This window comes from Thalassophryne amazonica, chromosome 5 (assembly GCF_902500255.1).
Source record: "Thalassophryne amazonica chromosome 5, fThaAma1.1, whole genome shotgun sequence".
Classification (NCBI taxonomy): Eukaryota; Metazoa; Chordata; class Actinopteri; order Batrachoidiformes; family Batrachoididae; genus Thalassophryne; species Thalassophryne amazonica.
Genome location: NC_047107.1, coordinates 49,678,122 through 49,687,937, shown reverse-complemented (window position 1 = coordinate 49,687,937; position 9,816 = coordinate 49,678,122). Strand labels below are relative to the sequence as shown.

The 9,816-nt window shown below is 41.5% G+C and overlaps 1 protein-coding gene across 1 annotated transcript in view; it reads left to right on the top strand.

Annotated features, from left to right (window-relative positions):
- Window positions 1–9,315, top strand: part of riok2 (RIO kinase 2 (yeast)) — a 15,713-nt gene extending 6,398 nt beyond the window's left edge. The window contains exons 5-10 of the mRNA XM_034170171.1: window positions 567–655; window positions 863–1,054; window positions 1,149–1,241; window positions 4,148–4,549; window positions 8,478–8,574; window positions 8,819–9,315. Coding sequence (XP_034026062.1) covers window positions 567–655; window positions 863–1,054; window positions 1,149–1,241; window positions 4,148–4,549; window positions 8,478–8,574; window positions 8,819–8,980 — 1,035 coding nt within the window. The 3' untranslated portion in view covers window positions 8,981–9,315. The remainder of the gene's footprint in view (window positions 1–566; window positions 656–862; window positions 1,055–1,148; window positions 1,242–4,147; window positions 4,550–8,477; window positions 8,575–8,818) is intronic.
- Window positions 9,316–9,816: the final 501 nt, after the last annotated feature.

The window sequence follows — 9,816 nt, the reverse complement described above, 5'->3', positions numbered from 1 at the left end:
TACATATATATATATATATATATATATATATATGTATGTATGTATGTATGTATGTATGTATGTGTGTGTGTGTGTGTATTTGTTTTTATACTTCACTACTTTTTTATACTTCACTACTTGTGATGTCTTGATACCTGCTGCACATCAGTTTCCTTCGGGATAATAATAAAGTTGAAGATGATGCAGAAGTGACAAGAAAACCTTTATAAAAACTTTTTTGCTTATTTTTTGCTTTTTATGACATGTTGGGGTTACCAAATTAATTTAATTTGGGTTGGCCATTTATTCAACTTTATTAAAAAATATATTTTAGTTAGGCTGGCCATTTAAGGAACTTTAGTAATAAAAAATGTATTTAATTTAGAGTGGGCATTTAAGCAGCTTTAATTTAAAATAAAAATTTTACTTCAGGGTGGACGTTAAAGCAACTTTCATTACAAAAGAGGGGTGGGTGGATGTTTAAGTGGGTGGGGCATGCTGATGTGCTGATATGGTAATATGCATTTAGAACCCATCTTTGTGTTGCAGGTCTTAACGTGTGAATTTCATGTCCTTGCTTCTCCTAGGCATTGTATGATCGTGGGTTTCCTGTGCCAAAGCCTGTGGACTACAACAGGCATGCTGTAGTAATGGAGCTGATTAATGGATATCCACTGTACGTAAATGCCCATGCTTTATGTGTATTATATGGTGTATTTTTCTTCATTTTTTTAATATATAGTGTGTGTGTGTGTGTGTGTGTGTGTGTGTGTGTGTGTGTGTGTGTGTGTGTGTGTGTGTGTGTGTGTGTGTGTGTGTGTGTGTGTGTGTGTGTGTGTGTGTGTGTGTGTGTGTGTGTGTGTGTGTAAAATGTCACTCTCAGGTGCCAGGTGCATGAACTGCAGGATCCACCCAGCCTGTACAGTGAAGTTATGGAGCTCATCGTTAAACTGGCCAGTCACGGTCTGATTCATGGCGACTTTAATGAATTCAACCTAATGTTGGACGACCAAGACCACATAACTATGATTGATTTTCCTCAAATGGTGTCGACCTCGCACCCTAACGCTGAATGGTCTGTATCTCTGCCATCATGTTAAAAATGATCAAAATTAAAACAACAAATATAGTATGCATAGATTGATCACTTTGTCCAACTGTGCCTGTAGGTACTTTGACAGAGATGTCAAATGTGTCAGAGATTTCTTTGCAAAACGATACAATTACGAGAGTGAGCTTTACCTAACCTTCAAAGACATAAGGTAACATTTTATGTATTGTCACCCAGCAAAGCTACACAATTTTTGTGAAAGTGGTGTTTTTGTATGAGTGTTCTGTTGTAATCAGCTGGTACTAAATACTATCTGTACACATTTGTTCTCATGAAAGCTACTCGCTTTCAGAGAATTAACTGTCAGCCATTTTTGTAGCTATAATAGTAATTTTAATGTCAAACATTGTGAGTTGTTATATTGTAAAGTCAGATAAATAGTTAAAGAACATTAATTTATAAGCACATAGGGACGAGGCAAACACTATCCAGAGAATTTGATCTTGTTGTCCTGTGTGAAATCATGGTTTAAGGGGATATGAATGATTTTTCTACCACTAGATTGCACTTGTTGAACATTTCAGGATATAAACAAAGCTTCTCTCCTTGGTCACTCCTCCTCAATCCTCCTTTCTTCCCTCTCCATCCTCCGCATTTAGGTAGTTGGAGCTTTTTCTTCTTCTTCTTCTTTTTTCCCCCGTCTGCATATATAGTAATGGTAAATGCCACACTGGCAGAACCATTTATGTACATTAATACACATACATGCAATTTATTCTTGCAAGACAAAAGGTATGTTGTGCGTGAGTGAATGTGGTGTGCGTGTGTGACCCCCATCCGCCCTTCCTGATCAGCCTACAACATCCTACTCAAAGCCAACCAACAACTTCTATCAGGAAGGGCCGACCACCAAAACAACACGAAGACAGACAAGAACAAAAGACAAGTGGTGAAGGCAATAGCTGTGAAGTGTTGAAAAGTGAGACACCAAGGAGACGGGGCCCCAACCATACAACTTACCAGGACAAACAACCACACATGAACAAGTAGTGACAGCAACATTCTGTTGTCTAATTAGTGAGCATCCATAACTTAATCTAGGACACCAGAGTCTTGATCCCCTTGAGAGCACCCAAAACCGAATTGTGACGGTCACAAACACACAATCATCCACGCACAGAGACCCAGATCACAGCTAAATATTTGATCACTACTGTGGCTGGTGTGTTGGGCCAAGACAAAAGTACAGAACCCTACTATATGACATGGACCATGCCGGCATGTCAGAAGCCATACAACCGACTACACGCAACAGACGGAAATGGGTCCATGACACAGGGCCCCAGGAGAAACCAGGAGAAAAAGAGCAGTGGAAGGGCACAGGGGCCAGGAAGGGCAGCCCCAAAGCCACCGGGGCAGCATGACGAACCACTAGAGGAATGGCCCGGTGGTGACAGAACGCAGACCCCACAAGCCCCAGAGTAGGGCCCCGAGACCACGGCAGAACCGGCGAGGAAGACCCCCCCGCCACCCCAGAGCCACAGACATCCGCAGCCACCCGGGGCCAACCCCACATGCCACACTCACCCTACCTACCAACCCCACCATAGTTGTTAGAATTAATCTCCCTTGATGTGTGCAACCCCCTAAGTGAGCAAAGATAAAGTGCTGCAATAAAAGCAGGGCAGGAGACAGCAGGTGGCAGACTGCCATGGGAGGCCGTGGCACACTGCTGCACCACAGCCTGCCCTGCAAACCCACCACCGCCTAGTGAGCCTGACTCTAAATTAGTGAATGCGTTTACTAAATGTGTAGAAATAAAGTGTGTGCATTGAAATGGCAGGGCAAGAGTGGCGGATGGAGATCGCTGTGGGAGGCTGCAGCGCACAGCTGCGCTACAGACTGCCCTGCACACCCACCACCAACACCTGACCGCAAATCTATATGAACCCTATAATGTGCTACTTAAAATCCAATATGATGTGCTTGCATGTACTGAGCTGGTGAAGTGCTTTTCAACATTTGTGACAGCTCTCTGTTTGAGAAAAGCAAGGCATAGGTTTTAGTTTGATCACTTATTCACATTCAGATCTCTCCAGAGATGTTCAGTTGGATTCAGGTCTGGGCTCTTGCTGGGCCACTCAAGGGCATTCACAGAGTTGTCCTGAAGCCACTCATTTGATATCTTAACTGTCTGTTTATGGTCATTGTCCTGCTGAAAGATGAACTATCGTCCCAGTCTGAGGTCAAGAGCGCTCTAGAGCAAGTGCTGCATTCATCTTTCCTGACTAGTCTCCCAGTTCCTGCTGCTGAATAGCATGCCCACAGCATGATGTTGCCACCACCATGCTTCACTGTAGGGATGGTGCCTGGTTTCCTTCAAACATGAAGCCTGGCATTCGCGCCAAATCTTTGTCTCATCAGACCAGAGAATTTTGTTTGTCGTGGTCTGAGAGTCCTTCAGGTGCCTTTTGGCAAACTCCTTTTGTCTGGTGGACATTCCAGAATTCACCATATTGAGCTTTCAATTCTCACACAAATCTTGCAAAATCTCAGAGAGGTGACAGCACCGGGAACAATATTTGTTTTAGCAAGTGTTTAGGGGTCTCATGCATGCAGTGTCTTATAAATGTTATGAAAGGCATAAAAAATTTACCTTTTGCCAGTATAATGTTAATTGGCAATTATCATCATATGGTTTCTCCATGTTGTTTTGATTGCACCACCTCTGTGGGGCGCAAGGGATTATGGGATATATCAGTAGGGTGAATCCAGGCCTGATTGGTGGATTGCTGCAGAGATGGTTGTCCTTCTGGAAGGTTCTCCTCACTCCACAGAGGAATGCTGGAGCTCTGACAGAGTGACCATTGGGTTGTTGGTCACCTCCCTGACTAAGGCCCTACTCCCCCGATCGCTAAGTTTAGACAGGCGGTTAGATCTAGGAAGAGTCTCGGAGGTCTCCAATGGTATCCAAAACTTTTCATACCACTGTGTGCCAGGAAAACATATTTAACATTTTGAGTAATTTTGTTTTGGTCTATGTTTCTTTAACATGCTGAATTGTAATTGCAAAGGAGTCCTTGCATAAGTTTTTGTTGTGGCTGTACATTCATACAGGCGCTCATGCTCTCTCGATATTGAAGTCTCAGCCAGCGGCTTCACCAAAGATCTAGAGAGAGACGCTACATTACTGTGTCCTGCTGGACCTGAGGAAGATGTGGAGGAGGAGGAGGAGGAGGAGGAGGAAATGACACGAGAAGACGAGAGTGTGGACATGGAGGAATATAGTCGCTCAGTGCTTGAACTGAGGGGCCTAAAAGTCAGTGATACACATCAAAACATACCAGAAGAGGAGGAAGAGAAAGGAAAAAGGGAAGAACAGACTGAGACTAATGCTGCACCTCCTGTTAGAAGTGATGAACAATCAGAGGATTTGAACGAGGAGACGAATGAAGCCGAGGACGTGTGCCCAGAGATGACTGACCTTTCTGCCTCCAACAGAGGGTTCAAACCCTTCAGGTGAAGGATGTTTATTTGATGGAAAGTTACCACAGTCCAACATTTAACTAAGTTCACTTTTTGCCAAACAAGCCTCTGCGTGCGCAGCACAGGTTTGATAGTTGCCTTAATAGGTAATAACCACGTTTTGTGGTTTTATGGTTCAGAAAAATTATATTTGAGTTAATTTAGAATCTGACTGTTTCCAGTTTGTCACCACTTTTTTTTTTTTCCTTTTTCACAACTTGTGTAAAGCAGAATTTCTGTCATAGGACACAAATGTCAGAGCTGAGTAGAGTACACAGAAGCTTGGTTAGTAATATTTTATTGTGACTCATGTTTTTAAAAATAATAATTTATGCTTTAAGAGATTGCCAAATAGGTTTGTCCCAGATCACAAAACCCACAGTTCAGATCTGATATAGTGTTTTGTTTTTGGTAAGAAAGGGCGTTAACCCCCAAAACGTGAATCAGCTGAAAATCGTGAATTATCCGCAAAGTGTTAATTGCAAAACGTGAATACACAAAAAAAAATCTCCCAAAATGTGAATGCAGGTCTCACATAATGTGAATATCATTCATGATATATATTTTTTGTAGTTTAAGTAGCTTACGGATCAATTACTTCAGGAAATCAATTACTTCAGGAAATCTTGACCCTATCACCACAAAAATGTTTTTTTTGGGGGGAGGGTTTTTTTTTTGTTTTTTTTGTTTTTTTTTTTACAAGAGATGAGGATGCTTTCTGATGAGAAAGTAACAATTTTTTTTTTTATAAACCTTTAAGGATAAATACATTCATCCCCAGTGGTACAACAGAGCAGATGCTCAGAAAAAGTCAGGAATACTCATTATTTTCCGGTGCTATGAACTTTCAGCAACATCAGAAGAGCATGCACTTTGAGTGCAATGTGTTTTTTACTGGTCTCACACTTGTACAGGGAAGAAACAACAGACACTGTCCTCAACTCTTTTATTTTTGAGTTTCTGTCAAGTTTTTGTTTTTTTTTTTAATCCAGAAGTGCACTGAGCCTGCAGCAAGCAGAGCATGGGGCTGGTTTTGACAGGCTGCATTCACAACTGCACAGCGTGCACGCGCAGCTGCTTTACCCTGCACTCAAACTGTGATTTTACTGTAACTGCATCGAAATGAATGCAAATTGAGACTGTGACCTGCTTCCATAGACGTGTCCATAAAAATCATAGAGGGATATGCTTTGAAAACTTAATACCCGTTACTACATTGGATTATGTTGAAATTGAGGATGGCCCAATGGTTGTTCCAGCCATATCAAAGATTTCATGTCTGCTACCTACAACTCGTGTGGAATGTCTCAAACCTAAACCTACTTCTAGGCATCTTATATATGCTACTCTGGAACCTACCCTAAACCCAAACAGTCCAACTGTCAACCTCACTGAGGTCCTTAGTTTGGGTCTCATTGACATAAGATCACTATCGTCAAAATCATTGTTGGTTAATGATCTAATTATATGATCTAATTATAATCTAATTATATTAGATATGATTGAGTTATGTGAAACCTGGCTTAAACCTACAGCTGTCCTCCCCTTAATTGAGGCTTGCCCACCACCATATACATTTAGTCACATCCCTCGTGATGCGAAGCAAGGCGGGGGTGTTGCTCTTATTTATAAATCTCGGTTGAGCCTATTAGCTGTTGGGGGTCACAAATATAACTTGTTTGAGCATCTGATTCTCCGCTTTGCTCAGGATATTACACATTGCCAAGGTCAGAAAAATAAAAATCAGCCGAATTACTTTGTCACTGTATGTAGGCCTCCTGGCTCATATTCTGAATTCTTAGATGAATTTGGTGTGTTCATCTCTAACCTGTCAACGAGTGCAGATAACATTCTGGTCATTGGTAACTTTAACGTTCATATAAATAAGGCTTCTGATCCCTTCTGCAAATCATTTATGGAAATTGTGGATGCATTAGGATTTTGGCAATGCATTCAGGACTCGACGCACATTAGTGGAAATACCCTGGATTTGGTTCTCGCATGTGGTATTGCTGTCACGAATATTGACATCATGCCGCTTACATCAGTGGTCTCTGATCACTCACTAAGTTTACAGTTTTGCTGCCATGTTTTGTGGAACAACAACCTTATTTATCACTACTGCATCAACTCCTCAACTAAGACTGGACTCGAAGCCAGACTGCCTGATGTCTTAGCTTCACATTTGGCAAATACCCAATCAGTAGACAGTCTTGTGGATAGTTTAAACTCAGTGCTCAAAACTACACTCGACATGATTGCACCACCTGTGTTAAAACCGTGCTCCCCCAAAACACAGTCACCTTGGTTCAGTGATTACCTGCGTGATCTCAAGCATAAGGCAAGAGGTCTAGAACGGAAATGGCGTAGTTCAAAATTAGAAGTATTCCACTTTGCGTGGTGTGACGCTATCTTAGACTAGAAGCAAGCATTACTGGCTACAAAGCGGACCTATTACTCCGATTTGACCAACAAAAACAAGAATAACTCAATGTTCTTGTTCAGCACGGTGGCAACACTTATTCATGGACAACCACCTGTGTAGTTAGCTCGCATTTTACAGCACAAAATTTCCTAGATTACTTTGAGAAGAAAATAGAAGACATTAGGTTAGACATATCCCAGTATTGCCTTAACCCAGCCACTACACCCTGCTATTGCGGTGGGCTCCATTACTGAGGTATTACCTAAATTTACAGAATTTGAGAGTATCTCTCTAGGCATGCTGATGAAATTCGTAATGTCAATAAAAAGCACAACCTGGATCTGTTCCTAAATGTTACAAATCTGCAGTGATTAAACCATTACTTAAGAAACCTAATGTTGACCCTAGAGTACTGAAAAACTATTGGTCGATATCAAATCTATCATTTTGTTCTAAAATTCTGGAAAAAGTGGTTTCACGGCAGCTCGTGGTCTATCTTACTGAGAATAATCTCTTTGAGCCACTGCAGTGTGCTTTTAAAAAATATCATTCCACAGAGATGGCTGTCACTAAAGTGGTTAATGATCTTCTGCTTGCAGTGGATTCGGACACCACTATGGTTCTTGTGCTGTTAGATCTCAGTGCTGCATTTGATACCGTGGATCATCATATTCTACTTGACAGGCTGGAAAATCATTTTGGGGTTACTGGGAGTGCTCTTGCATGGTTGACGTCATACTTGACCAGTCGTTCTCACTGTGTTCTGTACAGTAACACTACCTCTAACCTTATTGACATGAAATTTGGGGTTCCACAGGGGTCCGTCTTAGGCCCCCCGCTTTTCTCCCTTTATATAGCACCCCTTGGGTAACATATTGCGGCACTTTGGGATTACCTTTCACCGCTATGCTGCTGATACTCAGTTATACATGCCGATAACTGCTGGTCATCTCATCCACATAAAATCCTTAGAAGATTGCCTTGCATCAGTGAGAAGCTGGATGTCTAGAAACTTCCTACTTTTAAACTCTGATAAGTCTGAAATAATGGTTCTTGGTCCAGTGAGACATCGGCATCAATCATACCAGTTAGCGCTTAGCCTAGGCTTGTGTGTCATACATCACATGGACAAAGTAAGGAAGCTTGGGTTAATTTTTGATCCTACATTGTCCTTTGGCCTCCATATTAGAAATACTACAAGGACTGCTTTCTTCCACTTGCAAAATATAGTGAAGATTCATCTCTCCTAGATTGGACTATTGCAGTGTTCGATTTTCTGGTTTACCGCTGTCCAGCATTAGGGGTCTCCAGTTGGTTCAAAATGCTGCTGCCACAGTCTCCTCACCCTGTCCTCTGCATCTTTCTCTATTACACCATCCAGCTGCATGCCCTGCCTCCCCTCATCCATAAACATCCTCTTTCGCCCTGCTTTTCTGTTCCATCCTTGTAGCTTTGCATGATGATACTACATTTCTTCTTTTTGTTTTTGACTTGCAGAGATTCAGACAGCCTTCTGCACTTGGCAGAACACAGGAGGAGGACGGAGAGTGAAACTACAGTGGGCAGCAGAGGGAGCTGCTCTACAATACCACCGGTCAGTACATATGAAAAAATGGCACGTCTGAGTTTTTCATGACCATGATCACTTGAGTTTTCTGTTTTTGACATTTAATCGGACAATGTAACAATTCCATTAAATTTTTGTAGGACAAGAAAAGCCATGTACAACATGACTTTTTGCAGAAACATGTCCACATCATGTGTTTGGAAGATGTCAAGACTTGACAGAATGTCTGTACATGTAGTAACCTGCTGTCTTTGTTGTGTGTGTGCTGCAGGAGGTGGTCCGTCAGAAGATTAAGAGGCAGATCAATAAACAGCAGAAGGCAGCACAGAGGAGGCGTCTGCAGAAAGGAGAGGCCAACTTGGTGACCAAATCCAGGCGGGAGAATGAAAATAACATCAAATCTAGTATGGAAAGCGCCTCCTTCTGGGGATAAATAGAACTGATGGAGGGACTGAAGAACATGTCAGTGTACTGTACATGTTCTGCTGCCTGTTTCTCACATTTTGTAAAAAACATTTGGAGGTGAATCTGTGTTCCATGTTAGCTCCTGTGTACCATCTCTGAAAGAATGAAAGAAATTAAACTCTTGAATGATTACTTTTTTAATCATGCTCACATTTTCCTTGACATTCTCCATATAGTTGTGTAAGAGAGGAGAAGCTGCAGTAAACTATCCTCCTCAAGACACAGTCATGTAAATATTGACAACTTGCTGTAGTGATGTATGATTGGTAATTATACCATTACAAAAATAATGACAAAGATTTGTCATGTCTGTGCTGAAGAAAAGAAATGGTGATAACAGTTACCATATATGTGACACAGGAGTACAACCCCTGGCAATAATTATGGAATCACTGGCCTCGGAGGATGTTCATTCAGTTGTTTAATTTTGTAGAAAAAAAAGCAGATCACAGACATGACACAAAACTAAAGTCATTTCAAATGGCAACTTTCTGGCTTTAAGAAACACTATAAGAAATCAGGAAAAAAAATTGTGGCAGTCAGTAATGGTTACTTTTTTAGACCAAGCAGAGGGAAAAAAATATGGAATCACTCAATTCTGAGGAATAAATTATGGAATCACCCTGTAAATTTCCATCCCCAAAACTAACACCTGCATCAAATCAGATCTGCTCGTTAGTCTGCATCTAAAAAGGAGTGATCACACCTTGGAGAGCTGTTGCACCAAGTGGACTGACCTGAATCATGGCTCTAACACGAGAGATGTCAATTGAAACAAAGGAGAGGATTATCAAACTCTTAAAG